Below are 24,685 nucleotides of genomic sequence, written 5' to 3' on the forward strand. Positions count from 1 at the left end.
TGTGACTTGAGCCCGGGGGCGGAGAGCCGTTGGGGACCAGGCAGTACTCTTTAAACTCTTGCATCGAGGGCAAAGCCGAGAAGGCTCTGGGGGGCATCCGTCCCCCGGGGACGTGCCCTCCCACATCGTTCACCGCTGTCCGAGCAGCCCCAGGAGTGTGACTGCTTTTCAGACACTGCAACACACACCCACCAAGGCCGGGGACAGCTGCTTATCTGTGGGCCGACAGGGGTCTGCGCATGCACCCACACTCGCAGATCCTTCGGGGTTCCATGCAGACAAAGGAAGCTCTTGGACTGGCAGGTCATGAAATTAGAGGGATAAGCCTCAGAAACGAAATGCTGGGAATCTTAACTCTGTCTGAAAGAGTCTGATGGACATCCTTTTCGGGAGAAAACACCTAACACGCTTTCCAGAGGCAGGGCCAATGTCAAGTGCTTCAAGATCAGCAGGGTGACCCTGACTGTGTCCGGGGGGTCGGGGTGCCTGGGTCACCCTCCTCGGCCGACAGCAGAGCCTGCCTCTCAGCACCACAGGCCCGGTGCTGGGCGGACCTGGAGGTCCCGGCGGCCGTGAGCCGCAGCTCCCAGGTGTGTGAGGCCAGCAGTGGGGTGAGCCGGAGGACGAGGGGACCTGTCAGTTGTCCTGCCCCCGGCGGATGCAGGAGAGCAACCGCTTCACCCGGCAAGAAGGAGGGGAGGTGGTGAAAAGCTTGCAGACGGGGGCCCAGAGATAAGAAGAGGTGAAGTGCAGAGGTCAGGGGTCACCCTCGGCTGGCTGACTGCACCGTCGCTCCAGGAGCTGGGAGGTCAAGGGCGTGCACATTTCCAGGTGGGATGGCCGATCCAATAAACCCGGCTGTTCTCGAGTCTTTGCCGCCTCTCTCGATCTCCTGTCTGTCCCTAGAGAGACCTGAGTGCTCAAGGCATCTGTGTGAATCAGCAACCACTCACCGAGCGTGGGTAACGTGTATCTGGTGCGCGGGGGAGAGGGGGTGCCATGATGGGGTTTGTCCGGGGGACGTGCATCCATCCTTCTTGCGTCTGTCCGTGAAGTTGAGCGTTCATTCATTCTTGAGCTCTGGCTGGCTGCTACCCTCTGCACACCCGTGCACACCTGTTTCATCCCGTTCCGCGGTGGGGTGGTACCTGGCGTCCGTGCCGCGGTCCTGCAGCCCCCGCGCCTGCCTTCCCGCCAGGCCCCCGAGCCCGGGCTCCAGTGAGCTGCTGCCGGGCCACCTCCAGCAGAGCCGGCCCTTCTGTGGCCTCGGCGCTGACCGCCCACAGCCGCGTGGCCCCTGCGACCCAGGGTGGCTCACTCTCCCCGTCTGCTTCTGTAGACGAGCCGACTTTACCTCAACTGGGCGATGTCTTCAACACTTGAGCGCATGCTGGTTCCTTTCTAAATATGATGTGTTTCCCAACAGAGGTCACTTTTATTCCCGTGGTGCTGAAGTTTGAGAATGTGAAATAGGCCAAAAGTCACTTAATCCAGAGCTTGGGAATCGAAAGGCCTTGTCCCTGTGGCTGAAGGGGTGGGTTAGCCAAGGTCACGTCCACGCTCCCAGGGTGTCCGCGGCACCTGCGGAGTGTAGGGTCCACGCCAGGCCCCCGTCGTGTGCTGTTGGTTTTTCCTGAGGCTTCGCACATCTCAAGAGTCTGCTGAAGCCGGGTTCCCAGAGATGGGAAGGCCTGAGGACTGGGGCATAGTAGGATTCTTCCCGTCACTTAGGAAAGATTTTGCATTCTTCTGAATATGCATGAATATATGCGTAATCTTTCTAAAGTAGCATATTTTCTCAGGGTCATTCAAGAAAATAGATTTATAGGTGTCGTTCTTTCTTTACCTTTTTTTTTTTTTTTTAAGATTTTATTTATTTGACAGAGACACAGCGAGAGAGGGAACACAAGCAGGGGGAGTGGGAGAGGGAGAAACAGGCTTCCTGCTGAGCAGGGAGCCCGATGCGGGACTCGATCCCAGGACCCTGGGATCATGACCTGAGCCGAAGGCAGACGCTTAACGACTGAGCCATCCAGGTGCCCCTAGGTGTTGTTATTTCTGTAAAGAGTTTTGCATTTTGAAAATTGCCTGCTTTTCTGAAATTAAATTTGGGAACTAAATGCTGGTGACAGCAGTTAAAATCCAAACTACCCTACAGTCCAGCAATTGCACTACGAGGTATTTACCCAAAGGGTAAAAAATACAGATTCGAAGGGACACCTGCACCCCAATGTTTATAGCAGCATTATCAACAATAGCCAAACTATGGAGGCGGCCCAGATGTCCCTGGGCTGATGAATGGATAGGGAAGATGTGGGAGATATACACAATGGAATATTACGCAGCCATCAAAAAGAACAAAATCTTGCCATTTGCAACAACGTGGATGGAACTGGAGGGCATGATGCTAAGTGAAATAAGTCAGTTAGAGAAAGACAAATACCATATGATCTCACTCACATGTGGCATTTAAGAAACAAAACATGAACACAGAGGAAGGGGAAAAGAAAAAAAGGAGAGAGGGACACAAACCATAAGAGACAAGATCTTAACGACAGAGAACAGACTGAGGGTTGCTGGAGGGTGGGGAGTGGGGGTGGGCTGGATGGGGGATGGGCACTAATGTAATGAGCACTGGCTGTGGTATGTACGTGATGAATCCCTGAATTGTGCTCCGGAAACCACTGGAGTATGGCACTGCATGGTAACTACCTAAAATTTAAATTTAAAAAAAGAGAGAAACCATTCCTAGGGAGCCCTCCCTGCCCCCTGACCCGGCCTTCCCAAGGTCACCTGGTGACCCCTGCCTGCCAGGGACTGGGTCCTGCTTCTCCTGTCTGAGGGCGGGCTCCCTCCGGCAGGGGGCGCTGCCAACCAGCGCCACACGTGGCCTCTTCAGGGACCCCCCTCTTCTCCCTTGCTGCCCCACATGTCCGCATCCAGGTCTGTCGTGGTTGGGAAGCACAGAGCTGGAGAATGAGCCCTGGGTTTGGGTTCGAATCCAGACAACGCTACTTAGCTGTCTCCTCATCCCTTCGTCGGCCTCGCTCAGAAGCTGCTTGCGAGGCCCCCAGCCCCCTCTGGGGTTCGGAGCTGGACATCCTGCTGAGTGAACCCGACCTCCGGGGAGTCCCACAAACACCTCCAGCTCAACACCACCAGCTCTGCTCCTGCTGTTTCCCCCAAAAGCAGCTTCTCTCCTCTTCCCTGTTCTGTTCCTGGGGTCCCGACCCCTCCTGTTGCCCAAGCCAGACCGTTGGTGACCGTGCCCCACCCAGGGCCCCACTGGGGGGTCTGACCTCCCAGCAGTCCTTGAGGGCTCACCCCACAGTTACCCCTGAAAACGGGCCTGGTCATGCCAGTACCCCCTACACTTTACAGTGCCCCCCGTTGCCTTGTGGGGTCCTGCCCACCCTGGGCCTCTCCCTAGAGTCACAGGTCACCTTGCCCCCAAGGCCCCCTTTCCTCCCACCCCCACCTAAAACGTACCCTGAGGCCCTTTCACCCTCCCGCTCCCGTCCCTGGTGGGACCAGACGTCCTCAAAGCCCCAATTCTGTGAAGAGCTCCCCAGACCCCTCACCCGCCCAGAGGTTTAACTGTTGCCTTCTCTGGGCTTCTACTATGTACCTTTTCATAACTTTTTTTTTTTTAAAGATTTTATTTATTTATTTGACAGAGAGAGAGAGACACAGCGAGAGAGGGAACACAAGCAAGGGGAGTGGGAGAGGGAGAAGCAGGCCTCCCGCCAAGCAGGGAGCCTGATGTGGGGCTCGATCCCAGCACCCTGGGATCATGACCTGAGCTGAAGGCAGACACTTAACCGACTGAGCCACTCAGGCGCCCCCCCCCCCCCGCTTTTTTTTTAGATTTTATTTTATTTGACAGAGAAAGAGCACAAGCTCTCTGGGCAGAGGGAGAGGGAGAAGCAGACTTCCCGCTGAGCAGGGAGCCTGATGCAGGACTCGATCCCAGGACCCTGGGATCATGACCCGAGGCGAAGGCAGACGCTTCACCGACTGAGCCACCCAGGCGCCCCATACCTTTACTTTAACGTGTATTTTATTTTGCTCCAATCATTTACATCTGTAATACATATTTATATTGTAGAGCAGCCTAGTTGTAGACCTTGTGTACTTTCATTATACCTTTATTAGAACATGTATATGTATTACATATTTGTTACAATAACTTTTTTGTCTTCTGTCCCCAAGTGAACTGGTGTAGGACAGGGACCAAGTTGTACTCATGACATGCATCCAGCAGAGTGCCTGACAAGAGCGGATCTTTGCTTAATGTTCTCTTGAGCCGCTGGGAGGGTTGGGGGGAGGGTTGTGTCCTCAGACCCTCATTCGTCAAGTGTGCAAAGACATTTATTAAGTCAGTGTTCCTGGGTCTGGACCCACTTGATAGGTGTAAGAATGAGGTCAATCATACGAGAAGGATTTCGGCCTTGGGCCTCAGGGCGTAGCTGACCTGAGTTCTGGGGGCGATTCTGCACCTGCCTGGTCGCTTGGCCTAAGTCCCCTCCAGCCCCAGGCCCCATCTCCTTATCTCTGACATGACATCACCTGATGAGTTACCCCCACAGGCACGACCTGTGCCATCAGCCTGAAATAGGGCCCCGCAGGGTGAGTTTTTACACCACCTTCTTTTGTTAGTGGGTTTTATTTGGAAGCTAAGGTTAGTGACATCTGGAGAAATCATAATTCACTGGTCGAGGCAGTTCCTGGATTTGGAGGCCCTGAGTCCCGGGAGGAGGCTGCTTCCTTCTAATACCTGGTTGCTTGGGACTGTTATCCCTCATGACCTCTGCACCTGGGGGTATGCTTTACAGTGTCCTGTGACTCACGGAGGAGAAGTGGGAAGGCCTCCCTCAGAGGAGGGCTGGACAGGATTAAATACTGGGAGTCACTGGTGTGGACACTGGGCTTTCCTGCCCCAGCTCCCTTGGGAACGGAGAGGGCTGGCCTGGACAGCCCTGGGGCCACATCGCTCTGAGGCCCGGAGGCCGGGAGGCACCGGGAGGCAGAGAGGGGGGTCTGGAAGCAGAGGCAAGCTTGCCTTCTCCCCAGGCTGCTCCCAGGCCGACGTCTCCTTGGCAGGCAGGTTATTCCAGACATTGTCAGCTCGAATCCCTGAAGCCAAGCCCAAGGAGAGAGACAGAGACAGAGACAGAGCCGGAGAGAGACAGCTCTGCTTCCAAGCTGCCTTGAAACTTTTACTCCCTGAAGGAGCAAGGCCAGCAGCTCTGCCACCAGCCACCAGGGAGGCCTGGGAGATGAGCCCTGGCTTCATAAATATGGTCATTCCAGACAGGATTCTGCCTTCTCATGCATGGCAGGCAAGCCGGGGGTCAGACTCCTGAGCTGTGGAGCCGGGGAAGAGGGACACAGCCTGTTCTCACCCGGCGTCCTCCTGCCCTGTGCCCCGGCCCAGACTCTGAGTGTAGGTGCCCCACACAAAGGGCGTCTGGACGCATGGAGCTTGCCATGGAAGCAGAGAGGGGCCCAAGGGCACAGGGCCACACAGCCCGTGCTGGCCTCCAAGCCGCCTTCCCTTGAGTCTCACTGCCACCTGGACGCACGGGGGCCACGGGGCCTGGGAACCCAGGAGGTCCCTCCGGAGCTGTGCCTGGTGCGGTGCCTCGGTCATATCTCTGCCCTAGCAGCAGAAGCCCATCAGCCCGCTGGCGTCCTTGGAACCTTGTGGGGGCCAGAGGGGCATCCTGCCCATCCAACCATTCCTGGGAAAGTGGGCTCTCCAGAGGAGAACTCCTGGATCTAGAAGCTCCTTGATCTTGACTCTGGCCTGCTTTGCAGAGCGCTGTGGCCTATGAGAACCCCATGGCCGTGGCCTCCGTTTGACTCTGGGAAAGGGCCCGGCGGCAGCAGAGAGAGACCAGAGCGTCCTGCCTGTCCGAGCCACTGCTTGGCCAGGGACAGCACACAGACCTCCCCCTACAGGGCAGGGACGCCAGGGGGTGGGGGGACCCAGGTGGGAGGGCAGGGTGGCCAGGGCACAGGCAGCTCCTTGTAAAAATTTTTAAGCCCGACGGCTTCTTGATTTGCGTTTGCCTCGGCGAGAGTGGTTTGCCTTTATCGGTCCCCTCATAGCTCCACTGTCATCCCATAGAGTGTCCAGCCTCAGACGGTAGAGTCTGACCTACAGGCGGACAGCCCACACCCTCCTGCCCTCTGATTTGGAACTGGATTCTTACAGTCACTGGGGTGGGGTGGGGTGGGGTGGGGGTATGTTTCATTGTTTGCCATCGAGCCTTCTCTAAGACAGGTGCACAGAAGTCAGCGGGGGTGGGGGGCTGAACCATGAGGATGCCCGCCTTGGCCCCGCTGGGGGCCCCACTGAGCAGCCAGCAGGGGCAGCTGGATCTCCGCCTTTCTGATCAGCCAGGTGAGACTGACACCTGCCCTTGGCAGGTGGCCCCTGTCTCTTAGGGATGGTCTGTTTGCAGCCTGCCCGGAGCTGCCTGCAGATCTGACCTGGAAGGAAGTTGCAGACTCTCTCCTCTGAGAGCAAAGCCTCTTATTTCCGCTGTGTCTGGATAAGGCATTTGTCTCGGGGATAGCCACTGGGGCAAGGTGGCTCTGGGAGAGCGCTGAAAAGCCCTTACCGAGAAGGAAGGGGCAAACCCCCTCAGCTGGGCTGGGTGACTTCTCAGAGCCTCCAGGGCCTGTCACTGACACCTCGGCTGCCCTTCCCTTAGGGCGAGGGATCATGGGAGTCACAGGCTGGCTACACGTTGTGTCCCACCTACCCCCGCCTGTGTGTCTGGGGTGTCAGGCAGAAGGACAGTTGGTGGGTGGAGTGGGCATGTCTGCAGTGGGGATGGCCCCCAACAGGGAGCATCAAGACACCCAGATCCTCTTCCGGCCTTGTCTCTAACCAGCCGCGTCTCTGGCAAGTCACGGCAGGTCTCGGCTGCAGCTGCCCTGGCTGACTGGGCATACTCAGCTGTTCTGGAGTCTCTAGAGAGCTGGGGATTTGGCAGGGTGTAGACGTTGATTCCGTGGGTCCGCGTGAAGCCTGCTTTTGCATTTCTCCTGAGCTCCCGTGTGAGGCAGATGCTGCCGGCTGGGAACCACCTTTACAGGACCAGAGACTTAGAGGGCACGAATGGGATAGAGCACCGTAGACAGAGGGATTCTAGAGGGCACCCGGCATTTCACTCCTGCGCCAGCATCATGCTGGGGTCCGTGCAATCTCTTCATTGTAGGCCTCTTTCCACAGGGGTTTATCGAGCACCTACTATGTGCCAGGTGATGGTTTAGACCCTGGGGACCCAGCTGGGGAAGAAACCACAACCTGGGGCGACGAGAGTGCTGGGCATGAGCCAGGCGAGGCCCCGAGCCTCTTGCGTGGTGTGGCTCCCTGAATCCCTGTAGCCCCAAGCTGGTGGTCCCAGGGTGACCCTCAGTGGGTGTTTCTACAGATGCCCAAGCTGAGGCCTGGAGGGGTGAAGCCACTTTCCCAAGGCCTCGGTGGCCACAGTGGCAGGACTGGGATTCAGCTCAGTTCCTGACTTTCCAGGAGCTTCCAGAATGCTCGTGGCACTGCATGCCTCAGAATCTGCCGAGCTACTTGCCCATGACCCCTTCTTGCGCCAGATTTCCGGATGTTAATTGGCCAGCATTCCTGGAGGAAACCCTTCCGGGTTGTACGGAAGGGATTCTCCAAATCCATGACTTGACTTGGTTTGCTGATGTCTGTCTTATCATCTCTGCATTCAGAGTCCTGGGTGGCACGACCTGGCCTTTGGTTCTTCTGCCATTTGGACAGGGGCCAGAGTTGTTTCTCGTTGACACTTATGGGGAAGGCTGTCCATGGTGAGGGGTGGGGGCTGTATGAACTATTCCCTACCCGCCTCACAATTTTGCTGTGAACCTAAAACTGCTCTAAAAAATAGTCTTCGGCAAAATAAACAAATAGAAAAAATAAATAAGATAAAATGGGAAGTGTGTCCTCATCTGTAAACTCTGCAACAGCTGAAGTAATACAGATAGGAATGACCGGGTTCCAGAAAATTCTATGTAATGCTCTTGTAAAACAGTCTGGTTTCGGATTCTTCCTAACCTGGTCAGCTTATTTTACAAAAGTTGATACATTCAGGGCACCTGGGTGGCTCAGTCAGTTAAGCGACTGCCTTCGGCTCAGGTCATGATCCTGGAGTCCCTGCTCGGCAGGGAGCCTGCTTCTGCCTCTGACCCTCCCCCCTCTCATGTGCTCTCTCTCTCTCTCTCATTCTCTCTCTCTCAAATAAATAAATAAAATCTAAAAAAAAAAAAGTTGATACATTCAGATTTCCTACTTCTTCTTGAGTGAATTTGGTAAACAGAGTGGGAAATCGGCGGGCGTGGTGATCACGGATGGATGGGGCTGCCTGGTGTGTGGGTCCTGTGGCCTGGGGCAGGCAGGAGCTCGGGGTGCCTGGGGACCCACAGCTTCCTTTGGCCTCCTAGGCTTTTCCTACCAGCATTCTTATTGGCCTTGATTGTTAGATGATTTGCTGCCATACTTGCCGAGCGAGGGGCCCTAAGTACTTTCCCTCTGGGAGGAGGACCTTTCCAGGTAGTATTTCCCCAGAAGTGGCCCCCGGGGGGGGGTGCATTTTCTGAGGCTGTATATGCCTGACCATGTCTCTCCTGCTCCCCACACGGTCCATGGACCCTTTTCCAGAGAAACCCCCCAGCCGTCCTGGGGTTGCCCGTCAGCGGGTGCCATGAGCACACAGGAAGCTGTCCTGGCCTGGCTCTTTTTTGCCTCTTTTTATGTCTGGAAGCCGGTGGGAGGTTTTCTGTACTCTTGGAGTCCAGAACTTTCCTTGTGATGCCGCATGGCTGCCCATGTTGTCAGTCGCTCTTCCCAGAACTCTGTGTTCCTTTTAATCTGGGACCGACAATCTTCCCTAAGCACGGGGACATTTCCCTCCGCATCTCGTCTGGGGCTTCGTCTCCTCCCTCCTTCCACATTCTTTGTCTTTTGCTCAGATGCTGGAGACCTCCGTGAGTCAGTCTCTGATTTATTGATTGTTTTTCATCAGAGTCTCTTTTGCTATTTTGCTTCCATTTCTTACAAAATATGCTGCTTCCATACTTTCTGTGATTTCCAAGAGCGCGTTTCTTGTTTCCTGGTTGTGCTTCTCTTTGAAAACAGAGTATCCTTATTTTATCCATGTAGACTCCCCTAGCTTCTCTCCAAACGATGAATTCCACTGTTCTGAAAGTTTGGTCCCCGTGCTCTGGGCCATTTGTGAGGTGCTCAGCTCACCTATTTCCCCGCTGCGCTCCATAGCCACCTGATGTGAACCATTCCTTGTTTTCTACTCCTATTTACAGCTGTCAGATCGACGTGAGTGGGTGGGTTCTGTGCCTCCAGCCAGCTCTGGGGGGCCGTGCTCAGTCAGGAGGCTGTGTCCAGGCTCAGTGAGGGGACAGAGGGCCCCAGCTGAAGAACGGTGCTTGATGAACGCCCGGGTGGGCGGGGGTGCTGTCCCCTGTGGGATGGACAAGACCCACCAGGGTAGGGGCTCAGCTCCAATGCTGGGTTCATTATATTCATCTCCACATGGCACATTACCCCGACCCCAGTGCACCTGGGAGCCCAGGACTTCGGGGGGGGGTTCTTTGTTTTCGGTGTAGTGACTGGGAGGGGAGAGACACGGGTGGCAGCAGGGGCCGGCTGGCAGGTGGTAGCCCCTTTGGGTGACCTGGACAATGTCAGGGTCCTGCGGAGGAAGAGTCCTCCACTTTCTTGCTGAAGGGGGCAGTCAGGGCCAGAGCAAGGCCTTCCATGGCCATGCCCCTGGGTTTCTGTGGGCAGTGCCTGGCTCCCTGAGCCTCACGTTCTGCCCTTGCAGCTCCCACTGGCAAAATCTCAGGGGTGTGTGTGTGTGTGTGTGTGTGTGTGCACATGCTGTAATGACCAGAGATGACACATCTGTGCCCATTTCCCTCCTTATTCCCTACCCAGCTTTTTTCGGCAGTCCAACGAAGTTCCAGGGTACTTTGTCCCTTTCCTTTCTGGCTGCAGAGTCTTACTGGCATTTCCTTTAAAAAAGTTGTCCCTGTCTACCCTATGTTCTAGTTGTTTTCAAACATGTTTCTTCTCCCCTGTTAGATTTCTCTGATTCTTTTCTGGGCTTTTTAAACAACTAGTAGCTTTTCTGGCACATGATAGATGCTCAATACATGTTAGAAAGATGCATGAAAGGATGGATAGATGGATGGATGATGGATGGAAGGAGGAGGGTGGATGGGTGGCTAGATGGAAGGGTGGGTGGCTAGATGGAAGGGCGGAGGGGTAGATGGCAGGATGGGTGGGTGGGTGTATGGGTAGATGGTGGATGGATGGAAGGAAGGAATGGCGGGTGAATGGGTAGATGGAAGGATGGGCGGATAGATGGTGGGTGGAATGATGGATTAATGGATGGATAGAAGGAGGGAAAGAAGGAAGGGTGGGTGGTGGGTAGATGTGTGGATGGTAAGTGGGTGGATGGTTGGATGGTGGGTGCATGGGTAGGTGGATGGAAGGCCTTATAATAAATTCCCCCTTAAGCCCCCTGCCTCACTTTTTGGAGAATTTGTGTTGGTGTTTCACTTCCTGGGTTAGGTCCTGAAAGAGTCAATCAAGTTAGGTCCTTAATAAGAGTCAGTTAAGACCCTTTACTGTGCATTAGTGCCCCAGGTACTGGTGTGGGAGAGAGGGGCAAGGGCACTCTCTCAGCGTGGCCGCTGCTCTGCAGCTCTGCCCGCCACCCCCCTTCTCTGCAAGGCAGACAGATGCAGAGAGTGAGCCCCAGACAGGGCACATGCATACGGTTTCAGGTGGCTGTTCTAGGCGGGAGGCAGGCCTGGGCCCCAGATGTTTTGTATTTGTTGCCAAGAACGCTGCCCATGTCAGCAGCCATGGCTGGGGTCAGGGTGACATCAAGGGGGCCAGGCCCACAGGCTCTCGGTCAAGAAGCCTAATGAACCTGCTCCTCTGTGCCCGAGCCCTGGGCCCCACGGGCTCATGCAGCAAACCCTGAAACTCACCACTACTGGGGGACAGCCTCTGTCACTCTTGGCTTTTCATGGATGATCCTGTATTTCCCCTTGGAGGGCTGGCGCAGCTCATATATCAAAAACTGTTGTAATTATTCCCTCCCTCTGAGGAAGGCTTCCATTCAGCTTTCTTTAGCTGCCCCCCTGATTAATTATCTAATTACAACCACATTCTCCGAGAGAGCAGCCTTTGACTTTCTGCCCGGGACCACTTAGAAAGGCGGATGTATCTGGAGTGTTCTGGGCTTGAAAGAAAAGAAGTGTGTGTGTGAGAACACCCCGGGTTTTCAGGAACAACGTGTCTTAGCCTTCTCAGACCTTTGTTTTGGCGCAGGAGGGGTTTCTAGAGTTCTCTGGGGATCTGTAGGGAAGGAGCTGGGGGTCCAGGGACAGGAAGGAACTTCCTGCTGCCCACTGCCCAGTAGGACCAGGGACACACACACACACACACACACTGCACTGAAAATGTCACCTGTCGCTGTATCAAAGATCCTTCTGTGTTTTCGTACCTTTCCACATCATCGTCCCAGGACCTGGGGTTGCCTGTCCTTGACCTCTTATCCTGGAGGGAAATTCCTCATGGTGACCCTTCTCCCAGCCTCCTCCTTGGTGAAGCCATTCCTGACTCCTCCCCACCCCCAGGCCCCTGCCAGCCTCCCACCTCGGCACTTAGGTCTGCAGTCGCAGAGCCCGTCCGGCAGCCTCCCCGCTTGGTGCATCAGGGTGGAGGCCTGTCTCATGCATCAGTTTACCCCCACGGCCAGGGCAGCCCTCAGGGGCTGTCGATGAATGATCTTGTCTCCTCTGGTTATGAGGTTTATCTGGTTATTCCGGTGTTTGTTCTCCAGATGTAGAAGCGCGCTCCGTGTGCATCAGGGCCTGGGGTACGCACTAAAGATCACGTGGGACCCAAAGCGCTTACCAGCCAGTCTTCAAGAATCCCTAACGAAGCTCAGGGTCTCCTGGGAAGGCCACTATCGGTTCAGGGTTGGTTGCAAACTGGCCACGTGCACTGTAGGACTGGGGTCCCGCGGGACTAGGCGATCAGCCGCCCACAGCCCCCAGAACAGCCGGTCCTAGCCATGAGCTGGCACCTCGGAGCAAGGTGTGGGGCCCACCTGTCCTCAGCCTCAGTCCCTTCAGCACCCAGGTGTGGGACCTTTCCCGCAGGTGTCGAGGTCCTTGACCAGACACTCATGCCCAGCAGCATTATCCCCTGTCCTCCTGGGCTTCCCACCACAGGACTCATGACCTTGGGCTTACAACAGCCACGTGTCTCTGAAGTCTGGGGATCACACACGCTGCCTCGAGCTTCTTTCCAGCGTATCTTCTCCAACAAGCCCCGTGGTGGAGCGGTCTGGGGACCCCACCGCTGGGTCCCTCTCTCTGCCGCTCCATCCAGTCTTCCATCTGAACCCTCACCTCCTTTCCAGGCAACAAGGTCAGCTGGGTAGGCAGACCTTCCTTGCCGGAGGCTTTGTGGAGAGCGGGGCCCTGGTCCATGGATTGGCTCCCGACCTGGTGCCTCGCCGGCCAGTCCGTTGGCGAGGGGGTGGGGCTGGCGGAGACGCCCGGCGTGGTCCCTGGAGAGATGCTCACACTGCGCGCCGCAGGCCAGGGTGGCCACCGCTGCATTTTAATGACCCACATGTGCTCCTGCAGACCCTTACACCCCCTTGCGGCGCCTCTGGACGCGGGACAGTTGTGTGTCTTGATCACAATGGCGGGTGCTAGAATCGACGTGTGATGAGCTGGCCTCGGACGGCACGCACACCCCACGTGCATGTACACGCAACCCCACAGGCACAGCCTGCACGCAGTGGGGTCTCACCCTCCCTCTCCCGTGTCTTCCAGGCTGTCCTGTGGGGCTGAGGCTCAAGTGGAATTGGGACGCCTCCACGTCTGTCACTTCTGAAACCTGAACAACCTCAAGGGAGCCTCCCCCTCTGCTCTCCAGCACAGCGTTTGGACAAGGGGACAACAGCTTCAAATGGAAGACCCCGGACCGCACAAGTCCTCCCCCAGAGTCGGTCCCCACAGAGGAAGCGGCACTCACGGTCCTTCTCGCCGGTGACATGTTCCTTGTCATCCTTGCCACTGTTTGGATTTTTCTTCTGGGTTTTATTTTTTTTGGGGGGGCGGATTTATTCTTTCTGAAAATCTCTAGATTCAGGAACATATTTACAAGGATTGAAATGTTGGATTTGTATTTCCCTCTAAGTGCCTTTTTAATGTATATTTTTTTAATAAAACAGAAATGCATTCCTGTACCATTCTGTTTAAACTGGACCAAGGCTCTCAGAAAAGGAACCTCGCGTCCCCTCTCCCCGCAGCCTCCGCATGACTGTTCCACGTAAGCCTGGAATCCTCCTCACACCTCGCCTCTTCTCTTTCTCATGATTTGCTCAGCTATCCATTTTTAAAGTATTTTCTGTTTCAGTGTATATGTTGCTTATTTGTTTTATTTATTGAGATATTTTTAACAAGCTCGGTGACTGCAACGTGGCTGTGTACCCTGCTCCCCTCCCAGGAATAATAAAGATGTCAGTGCAGCCCCGTCTCCCCTCTCCTCTTCTGTACCGCGCAGCACGGAATCTGCCCGGGAAGGTCGGAGCGGCTCGCGAGAAGGACGGTCGTGTCCCTTGAGAAGGGACGAGAAGGATGGGAGGCAGTTTACGTCCTAGGCCGTTGTAAAACGTTCCAGAAGCTACTGTCCCTGATATGGTCCGAGTGCGACATACCCAGGCGTGGGAAAGCAGGCGAGGCTGGCCCCGGCCCCTCCGTGCATCCCGCTTCTCAGCTGCTCTCCAGACCACTTCCCGCTTGTCCGACTGCGTCCGTCCTGTGTCCCATCCCGCTGTCCGAGGTCGGCGCTCTCCTGCCGGCCCCGCAAAGCCTTCCCCACCGCCTTACGCCCGCACTCACGTCCCCGCCCCTTCACAGCCTCAGATTACATCGAACCCCTGTGTTAACCGTGGGCTCCGCAGGCGGCTGTCCTGCCCCCTGGAGCCTTGTACACACAGCAGGGGGAGGTTGAGGAAGGAGCACCTGTGTGTACAGGTAAGCTTGGAGTACGTACTGGGGTACAGGACCCCCAGAAGGGCCACAGTCTGCAGCTAAGAAGGAGACTCTGGCTGGGGTCTGGTCCAGGTGGGCAGGCTAACCGTGCAGACATAGCTCCATGAGGCGGGGGAGTCCGGGACCAGCCCCCCACCCCGGCTGCTGGCCTTCGGAGCCCTTTGCCGTATCTGTGGACACCAGTAGGAGGTGTGAGTAGCCTCCAGGTTAAGGGCTGCATTCTGGGGAACTGCGAGTCACCAGGTCACCACCCTGAACCACCGGTGGCCTGTCTCCTGGCGGACAGCGGATACTGAGTCTGTTGGGCAGAGCTGTCCGTGGACGAGAGGCCACACGGAGCCCACCTGGCTCCCAGACAGGATTCTAGGGACGAGGACAGCGGTGGCCTGTGAATCTTCCTTCTCCACTGGAACTATCACCCGCTGCCATGGGAAGAGCAGGGGCTCTGGGAGCACCAGCCAGACCTCCACTTCCATCAGCTGGCTGGCTCCTTGAAATGACCTTGAGGCAGCACCAGCTTCCCTCAAGGCTGGCACCCCCTGGAGGGCTCCTGGGCACCCATCTGGGCGCCTGATCCCTGCAGCACGAGCCCTAACACTGACAGCACACAGGAATGCACACACACACACATGCACACGCACACCCCTCGCAGAGGCCTCGGGGACACAGAGCTGGGCCGCTGTGGTCCTGGCAGAGTCCAGAGCTGCCCTGTGCTGTCCTCGGGGTCCTGCAAGGGCCATTAGACACGCTGGCACCTCTCCTTGAAGTGATTCAAAAGACAAACACCACCAAACAGTAACACATAGAACATGCAGATGGGGTGGCCATGAAGAGCTTCTTTCTTGACCTCCGATCTGCAAAATTCATGCCTTCTCCTCCCAGAGCTAAGGCCAATGCCTGGTCTGCCCGTGTCATGGCCAGCCCTGGGCCTCCACTGCGGGGGACCAGGCCCAGGTCCAGGCCCAGGACAGACGGCTTGGCCAGGCATGAGCACAGGGGGTGCTGGGGACGAGGGGTGCCTGGTGAGAGAAGACACTCTGCCTCTCCTGAGGGAGTCAGGGATGGAGCTCAGGGCCTCCAGCAGGGGACCCCAGGGCTGGAGTTCACGGAAAAAGCTGAGGTCCTGTCCTGGGACCTGGGACATCCCCCTCTGCCCCTGGATCCCATTCCCCACCAGACACAAACACACTTGGAGGGCTTCTCTCTGGCTGCGGGCCCAGCCCTTGGGAAGAGAACGGTCATCCCCAGCCCGGGGTCCCAGCCCAGCTGTCTACACCTGGTCTAACAGCCCTCACCTGTACGTGGCTCCCTTCCTTTACCAAATCAGGTATTTCCTCATAGATAGGAGAGCTGTCTTGACTCCATGACCCACCGTTGCCCGAGCTTAAGAAGAGCAATGGAAACTCTCTGTTTCCTTGTCTGGGACATAGAAATGTGTGGAGCACAAGTCCTGGGTATCGTCAGGACTTGGTCGTGCCTTCTGGAAAATGCTTCCAATGACTTAGGTATTACTAAGCCCAAGCCAAGACTACCATCTCGGGAGATGACGCGAACACACGTCCCAGGAAGGACACTGAACAGAGCATTTCCGTGTCCAGGTTTCATGTAGAAATGAGCGGGCTGCAGGTGCTTGGGCCGCTGTTCCTCCCACAACAGCCTCTGGCCCTCCGGAAAGGAATAGAAGCCTTTGGATTAACTCCTCCCCTGCTGACAGAAACACCAATCCTTAATATTTGAGGAACGGCGTGACCAAGGATTTATATTCCAACTAACATATTCACCTTTGCGCTCTCTGCATGTAGCTTGGTGCAGGCACGTTGACTCCATTCATGTTCTATTCATTGACCGTGTGCTCTGGGTCCATCTGCTTAAATACTCCTTTCATTGACATGCTCTCTACCTCAGACTGTGGCCCAGGAGAATCAGAAACCCTGCCTGGTCCTTTCCTTCCCAGCCTGACGGTTAGCAGGAGGGCCCTACTTGGAGTCTTGATAACCTCAGGCTGTCTTGACTCCATGACCCACCGTTGCCCGAGCTTAAGAAGAGCAATGGAAACTCTCTGTTTCCTTGTCTGGGACATAGAAATGTGTGGAGCACAAGTCCTGGGTATCGTCAGTGTCTGGACGTCAGGGACGCAGAGGGTGGGGAGACACGGCTGGGGGTGGAGGGGTGAGGAAGGGGGAGTGAGTTTGGGGCAGCAGGGGTAGTCATTGCCAGAATACTGGATGTGGCCGGGGACAGAGAGATGTCAGGATTCTTGCCACACATTAAGGACACAGCTTTCTCCCACAAGCTTCCCCGAGCCCCACTGGCGACCTGGATTATCTTGGCAGTAGGTGGTTTCTTTATGATCACAGGTAAATCCTGGAGGCAGTGGGCAGGTGCCAGGCTGGAGGCATGCACAGGGGCAGAACAGACACCTGCCTGTGACTCAGGTACAGAGGAGACACACGGGCCAGGCCGGGACCTAGGGAAGGCTCAGGGAGCTCTCACCCCACAGAAAACTTTACCAAATGAGGAGACAAGCAAGTGATGCGCACCCACATCCTGAGATTGATTTCTGCTCCCCACCCTTCCTGCTGTGGGTGTCCTCATCGGCATCACGGTGCCAACATCCCTGCCTCTAGGGTGGGCATTGGGCTGAGCCGGGGCCACCCACGAACACACCCAACCCCGTTCCTGGCACCCAGCGAGCGTCTAGAATGGGAGCATCCAGAATGGGAGCTGTTGCTGCTGTCCACCTTCCCACTCCCTGCCTCAGTTTCCCCTTCTATTAGCCATGGTGGGGGACTGAGTGCCCTGTGAAAGCCATTCAAGTTGGTTATGGGTTGAATTACATCCCCCCACAACCCTATGTTGGAGTCCTAGCCCCCGGTGCTTACTTGGAGCTGGGGTCTTTGCAGGGGTGAAAGTGAGGCCGTTGGGGTGAGCTCAATCCCATGTGACAGGTGTCCTTATAAGGAGAGGAGATTAGGCCCAGACATGGGGGGAAGACCATGCGAAGACACAGGGGCAAGACAGCCATCAGTAAGCCAAGGAGAGGGGCCTGGAACACATTCTCCTTCGGGGCCCAGGAAGGAACAAACTTGCACACACCTTGGTCTCGGACCTCACCCCCTCCAGCCACGGAGAGAGAGAGCACATGTGTTGTTTAAGCCGCCCTGTGCCTGGTGCTTTGTTAGGACAGCCCTAGACCAAGCTATAAAGCCCCCTGCTCGTGTGTTGGCTTTGTTGAGAATAAAATGAAGAAAGTAAAATGAGGCTAGAAATGCATGAAACCAGTGGGGTCGGCCTTCCTCCCCAAGCTTACAAACGCAGCGTGGGCAGAACTATGGGTTCCTACGCAGCCCGTGGCCAGACCTCCCAGTGGGAGGGAAGGAGGCGAAGGTGCAGACGAGGACACGGATGGCACCATGAGGTCAAGGATGATAACAGATGATGGGAAATGTGGTTTCCTGGTCTTCCTGATGGTGCTGACCATGGAACAAAATTCCCTGTGGATACAAGGGTGAGTGGCCCACGCGGCCCCTCCTCTGGCCCCTCACTCCCCTCCCCGCCTGTGGGAAGGAGGGAGAAGGCCTTGCAGACTTCCTCAGAGCACTCTGCCTACAGACAGCCATCCTCTGCTTGATGGAAGGGAGAGGGGGCTCCGGGCTAACTGCCGAATTATGGCCCACAGGAGAGGATGTCTGTCTGGGTTTCCACTCCACTTGAGATGTTGTGCCCAGCCCCGGCGAGCTGCCACCTGATGGGTCACCCCTCCTGTAGAAGCCAGACATCCAGCTTAGAGCAAAAACACAAATCCTTCACAAGCAAGGCTTCTGCTTAAAAATGCAGACTGGGAGGGGCACCTGGGTGGCTCAGCTGTTAAGTGTCTGCCTTCGGCTCAGGTCATGGTCCCAGGGTCCTGGGATCGAGCCCCACATGGGGCTCCCTGCTCCGCGGGAAGCCTGCTTCTCCCTCTCCCACTCCCCCTGCTTGTGTTCCCTCTCTCTCTGTGTCTCTCTCTGTCAAATAAATAAAATCTTTAAAAAACAACAACAACAACAACAACAAAAAATGCAGACTGGGGGCAGAATGCCACGGTCCTGCCCCCACCCAGCAGGGTTCCTAGGTCTCAAGTCTTCTGGAAAGTTCACTGCATTTGAGGAGTTCTTTTCTGGGTGTGGCAAGTGGGACCAGCCATTGGACCCTTGCCTACTGTGTGTCCAGAGTGGCTGTGGAAGATTCCTGCCTTTCTGAGTACTTCCTTGGCCCCCCAGGTCAATTAAATTGACTAATCTCAAGGCTTCTCCATCAAAGTTTGATGTTGCAGGGCCCGTAGAAACTCAATGTTCCCCAAAGTACCGGGCTTCACGCAAGCCAGCGGAGGGGAGGGAGACGGCCTGCTTTGACTGCGGTCCCCTTAGCGTCAGACCTGAAACAGCCCTCGGGTCTTTTTACACTCGAGATGTTTCTAGTTGGAACGTGGCGAATGTGGTCCATCTCCTCAGGCAATGACAAAATCAAAGGCATTCGGTCAGCAGCTTGCCCAAACCCTGAGGTCCCACGTCAGAGGGGGGAAAGGCTGCAGTCCGCACTGCCCTGTAGTACACGTCCCATCTGCGAAGCCTGCGCTCTTTGACCTTAAGCCTTCCTCGTCCTTGTTCGAGAACTTTCTCCGAAGCAGCTCCAGAACACTCCGGCTCCTTCAACGTTTTGTTGGAAGGGAGGTGAATCGTCAGCATCATGAGCCTTCTCTCGGGACTGGATGTCAGGGGCAGCTTCCCATTTTGGGGTCAGTTCTAAGAGGTCTCCAGACAATTCACAGAAACAGAGGCACAGAATGGCGCCCCAGACAGGCGTGGGCTGGAACCCCTCTGAAGGGGCCTGGCTGGGGCCCCTGGTGTCAGGACGGAAAATGTCAGCAGGGGTCCCTGGAGAAGGGGGTCGGCTAGTCCCTGGCCCCACCCCACCGGCTGTTCCAAACCTACCCCGGGTCCTCCATCAGCCACGGCCTGGCCTCAGTGCCTGGTAGGGAAGCTCTACCCATCAGGTGCTTAGCAGGGCCGTGGTGACAGCACCCATGTGGTGGACAGGGACCAGCTCAGCAGCTCCACGCCGGCCTGTGGGCACCTGGAGCTTTGCAAACACTGGCAAACTGCGCCAGGCCACACTTCTCCCCTGCTTGACGGTGGCAGGACTCCGCGTGCTTCGGCCAGGTGTTTGGGGCTTTCTGCCGGCATCACCCTGCAGCCCGTGTAGGCGGCTGGGGAAGGCTGCAGGGTGACCCAGGCCAGTGAGAGGCGCTGGGGGAGGCAGCGGGGGACTCCTCCAGAGCTCCCGGGCTCCCAGGAGACGTACTGTCTCTCTGCACGTCCATCACGGCACAGCCAGCCGGGCCGGGAAGGTGGCCTGCCTGGGTCCCAGAGCAGGGCCCAGCCTCACTCACCGGGGCTAGACCAACATCCCTGAGGACTCAGCCCGGCCCCACCCCACCAAGGCCTTCCCTTTGAGCATCAGAAGTTTTCGACCGCTGCACCCCAAGCTGCCAGCTGTCTGGGCCTGAAAGAAACACGGCTGGTTATTTGTGGTATGTGTCACACCGTGTTCCCGGAACGAGCCGGGCAGAGGCCCCGTTAGAAACTGGATTCGTGGTCTGAGTTTCTTCTGCTGTAAAATGGGATAGAACCCCTTTGGGTCTTTCTCGTGGGGCTTCACGGCAATAAGATGATCTACGCAGATCTCATCGTGACTCGACTCACAATAGGGTCATATCATAGTAGGGTCCTCTGTGTGGGTGAGCTGTGCACGGAAGGCGGGTCACCCAAGGGCGTCTTGCAGCTTCCGGGGCCCGCAGGGATGGTGTGACCCACCATTCCAATGACACATGCTGAGTGCTCCCTGTGGTTGATTTTAGGGCTAAAAGCCTCCCTTCACAAGCCTACCCACCCATGTGGCAAAGAGATCCAGGGACAATGTTTTCTCTACACACACCCCAACTCCCAAATGGTCTTTGGTTTCTGTTTGGAAACAGTGAGCATGCTGTTAGCAACAGCTGAGCTGAGCCAAACATCCTGGGCCCTCAAAGGGGGCAGCAGGTTCAGGTGAGGACAGGAAGGGCCAGCAGAGAACTTCCCACGCCCCTCAGCTGCCCCCGAGGCCCTCTTCTCCTCCCCTCACCTTTCTGGCCGCCCCCCCCATTCAGGGGAACAGCCCGGCAAGCCTCCCCGAGGGTGCCTTCCCTACTGGGAGCGGGCAGGGCTGCGGGGGCACAGAGCCCTCAGCTCAGATGAACGTCTAACCGAGCAAGGAGAATGGGGCCGTGCTCAAAGGAGGTGCTTCGGAAGAGGGACTTCTGATGCTCTCGGGCTTTCCCGGGGTGCCCCAGATAAGCTCCAGGTCAAGGAACAGCAGAAGAATGACTCCAACAGCGCCTTGTGCTCAGGGAGGCTGGGACAGGAAGGGACTCAGGGGAGGTCAGTGACGGGACCCTCGCCTCCCCGGGTTCCGAGGGGCCGGTGACTAGAGCAGCTGGTGCTCGGGAGCAGAGAGACCAGCCGGAAGGTGCAGTGCTGGGAGGAGGTGAGAGGGAAATGCACAGGGGCAGCTGGGCTCATGCTCTGGACGGTGAAGGGCCCCCCTCCGTGAGCAGGGCCCGCCAGGGCGGGTGACGTTCAAGTCCAGGCTGGGACACGCTAGGTGAAATGTCCAGGAGACCTTTGGGGTTTGGACTGTGCGGCACATGGGGAGGCGTGTGGTGGGCCAGGCGAGGTTGCTGAGGCGGCGATGGTGAGCGAGAGGACAGACATGGAGGGGCGGCCACCACGCTGCCCGGCAGGGTGCATGGAGGGAGAGGACCTGGTGCTCTGTGGTCCCAGGAGAGCCCACCAGCAACCAGCTGGAATGTGGAGGGCAGGGCGCAGGCGGCCTGACTCCAGGAGGAGGAACCACCTTGGGGGCTGGGGGAGTGGCAGGGGGTCCGTGAGTGGTCAGTGGTGGGGGGTTCTGGGAGACCCGGGCTATGGCGTGTGGTGCAGGAGAGCAGGCAGCCTGCAAGGAAAGGGGTGGAGGAGTCCAGACAGTAGGGGAGGGGAGGGCCCAGAGATCTGCCAAGAGGAGTATGGAGGGCCCTCCGTCAACCATTGTCTGCACCTGGGGAGCTCAGAGGGTGTGTGGAAAGATGGAGAAGAGGTGGTGGGCATGAGCATGGAGGGGTGTGGGCAGCTGAGCTGGCCGGGGTGGAAGCCTGGCATCTCGAGGACGGGGTTGGCAGGCCATGGGGTGGGAAGCAGCAAGGAGCTGGCCCGGAGGGGCAGCCGAGTCCCTGCTGGGGGTTCTCTGAGCATTGTCGGGCCCCAGGGCTTGTGGGGAATGGCCTGCGGGAGGTATGCCTCTTTGGACCCTCCCCCCCCTACGGGGTTGTGAGCCTCGGACTTAGGGAGCCCTTCAGCAAGTGGCTTCCTAGACAGGTGCTTTCCAACACATGGCCTCCGTTATAGTCCATCACCCTGGGGGGCCTGGGGACACTTAGCTCAAAAATAGCTCTGGGTCGAAGAAGAAGCCTGTGGTGCTGCCAACAATGCAGGGGGAGCAGGACTGAGGGCTCTCTGTCCCACGGCATCATGGAACTGCTGGATCGAACTTCTCCTGAAGGTTCCTGAATCCTCCCCCAAGGACATGGCCCTAGCCATTCACATCCATATGAACGGGGTTTCCTGTCTGTTTATGATGTAAAAAGTCCTAAGAGAGTCCACCCAAACAGAAATTAGATCATTGTCTGCTAACAATTGTTACGAGTGCAGAATTTTATGAGGGGAAAGGGAAACCTGTTTTGATCTATTGGCATCATAATAATCCACATCCAAATAGTAACCTTTACAATGACATTGAGGAACATAGAAACCACCAGGTGTAAGGTTCTGGGCATCCAGGTGAGCATGAGGGTCACTGTCACAGCCGCCCAGGCTGGAAAAGCCTGCCTGCGAGCCCGTTCCCACTGTCAGAGGAGGAAGAAGAGAGAGATGGTTTTCTGATCTGACGAAGCACAGCATAACACATGACCTGTTCTTCCTCTGCTTCCTCATCTGTGAGGAAGGAGTCAAGGGAGCTCCAGACAACCCGCAGGGCTCTCGGGAGACGGAAATGGGGTGGCAGATGAGCAAGTCAGCCCCAAAGCCGCGAAGGGCGGCCCAGACTCTTGCTGTCATTCCGGGAGATGTGTGGATGTGAAACGTGCCATTGGAAACATCCGGTGGGTGTTGGAAGCTCAGTCCGGCGGGCTCCGTGCTCCAGGCTTCAAATGTTGTCCCAGCTTAGTTCATCTGGCTCAGGGTCGCCAGACGGACAGGTGGGCCGCTCTTCCACTTCTGACGGACACACTAAAAATAAACATTCCCTCGGGGTCAAGGTCCCTGAAAGCTGTTCTCACGCTCTCCCTGGTCTGTGGGTAGCACTGCCAGGCAACAGCCCTCTGTCGGGGGGTGGGAACCACAGGGTCCCAGACGAGGGGAGCACACACGAGCCAAACCCTTGGATGATGCATCTGTCTTCAAACCCACATCTTCCCATGCTCGGCTCAGACAAGAGCTCTCGACCTTGCCCCAGTGTGGGCTTAGACATTTGCTAAGGCAGTGTCTAAGAGGGTTTTTCCCCCCACTTATGTATTTATTATTATTATTTTTTTTTAGCAGACTCCCCACCAAACAGTATGTTACTTCTTTAGGCTTACTCCTCTAACTTGTTACTTCTTTGGTTTGGTTCAGATTTTGAAAACACATCATTTCAATGCCAAGATTAACAAAAGTTGGCTCTTTATGATGTTGGAATTGACCCAACAATTCACAGATTAAAAAACAAAACAAAACTGCAGAACCAATCAAGTTGGAAAAAGCTGTACATTCTGTTCGCTGGATGGTCCTGCTGACCCAGGTCCTCCCACTGTCCATTTGGGGAGTTGTAAGAATTCATAAGAAACACAAGGAAAATCTCCCTGCCTTCATTTTTATGTCTTCTGTGTTGATAGTATCTTCCTGCCCATGGCTCTTCTGAGTAAACAGCCTCATCTCTGCGCGGCCACCCCATTGCCCTCCCCCGCCGGCTGGAGCAGGGTGGATCCTGGACCCAAGGTGGCCAGCCTCCGAGCTGCCACGGCAGTGGCCTGGGTGGCCCGGGGGGCCCTGGTCAAAACGAGGAGCCGGGCTGAGCAGAGTCCTCTTGGGAACTGGGGTGCATAGAGACTGCTCTCACTGGGGCAGGAGCTGAAGCTGAAAGGATGTGTGTCTGGAATGGGGGCTCAGTTGGGTGGGGAGCCACGGAGCCTTGAGCAAGTGGGAGAGACACTGATCCAGGCAAGCTTGAGTACCTCGTATGTGATCTCAGCTGCACCTTTAAAAAGGGGTGGCCTTCAGCTGGTCACTACCCTGCCCCGGGGGTCCCCCTTTTCTATGAAGACCTCATGATGTAAAAAGCCTCCACCATCACTCCGTTTTTTTCTTCCATGTTGGAAGCACGGTGTAGGTATCTGGTTGCTGTCCCAGCAGGGTCTGGATCAGGGTCTGTGCTCATGACGTCCCAGCCATGCTTCTTTATCATGTTCTTCCGTGAGGCACAAAAGGACAAGGGTGGAGCTTGAATTTGCTCTTCTGCCTTATTTGTCTGTGTCTACGAAGGGCAGCTAAAACTCCACCAGGGGCTGGCCATTATCTGTTTTGTTCCCTGCTTAGCATAGAGGATCTGCTCATAAAGTGTTGAATCAGTTGACTTGCATGGCAAGTCTGATGTGGTCCAGGGTGCCGGCCAGCACCTCCAACCCACGTGAAGGGCCCAACTGCTCCCAGGAGAGCTGACAGCCTTGGGGGGGGCAGGTGTGTGCACCCCAGGTGTGTGTTTGCTCTACCTCGATGAACAGCCTGCTCTGCTCTGAGATGCTCATGCCCACTTGTGGATACGGGGGAAAGGAGACAGATACATGGCAAAGTCCCGTTGGTTCCTCTCTCGTTTCTCCCAGCACTCTGGAGTTTTGCCCCAACAAGATACCAGCGGAATGCAAGGTGCTCAGACACAGGGACACACAGTGAGTCCTGGAGGAGCTCATGCTCTTGCCCCCCAAAGTCCCCGTCTCGACCCGGTGTCCATAGGAGTGCTTCCCATGCGTTCTCCATCTCGGTCCCTGTCCCCAGAATTCAGCAGTGTTGGCATTTCTCATACCCTTCCCATCAAGCTGCCTTCCCCTTTTAAAAGTGAAGTCCTATATTTACCATAGTGTTTCTGTGCTAGTGTTCTCCAGAGAAAGAGAACCAATAGGATATATGCAGATACATCATTTAACAGGAACTGGCTCCCATGATTATGAAGGCTGAGAAGTCCCACGATCCGCGTCTGCAAACTGGAGTCCCAAGAAAGCCGGGGGCGTCAGCGCAAATCTAGGCAAGGGACCCAGGAGCATGAGGGTCTGAGGGAGGGAGGGGACGGCTGTCCCAGCTCACGCAGAGAGAGGGAACTCACCCTTCCTCTGCCTTTTGGTTTTATCGGGGCCCTACATGGATGGGACGGTGTCCGCCTGCCCTGC

At 56.3% G+C, this 24,685-nt stretch overlaps 1 protein-coding gene across 2 annotated transcripts in view; it reads left to right on the forward strand.

Annotated features, from left to right (window-relative positions):
• Positions 1 to 13,610, forward strand: part of TWIST2 (twist family bHLH transcription factor 2) — a 50,425-nt gene extending 36,815 nt beyond the window's left edge. For both annotated transcript variants that reach the window (XM_045867618.3, XM_045867617.3), the window contains exon 2: positions 12,913 to 13,610. In XM_045867618.3, coding sequence (XP_045723574.1) covers positions 12,913 to 12,973 — 61 coding nt within the window. In that variant the 3' untranslated portion in view covers positions 12,974 to 13,610. The remainder of the gene's footprint in view (positions 1 to 12,912) is intronic.
• The last annotated feature ends 11,075 nt before the right edge of the window (positions 13,611 to 24,685 follow it).

The sequence above is a fragment of the Mirounga angustirostris genome, unplaced genomic scaffold (genome assembly GCF_029215605.1).
Source record: "Mirounga angustirostris isolate CCGP_5_RB_7025 unplaced genomic scaffold, mMirAng1.0.hap1 SCAF_3, whole genome shotgun sequence".
Taxonomy (NCBI): Eukaryota; Metazoa; Chordata; class Mammalia; order Carnivora; family Phocidae; genus Mirounga; species Mirounga angustirostris.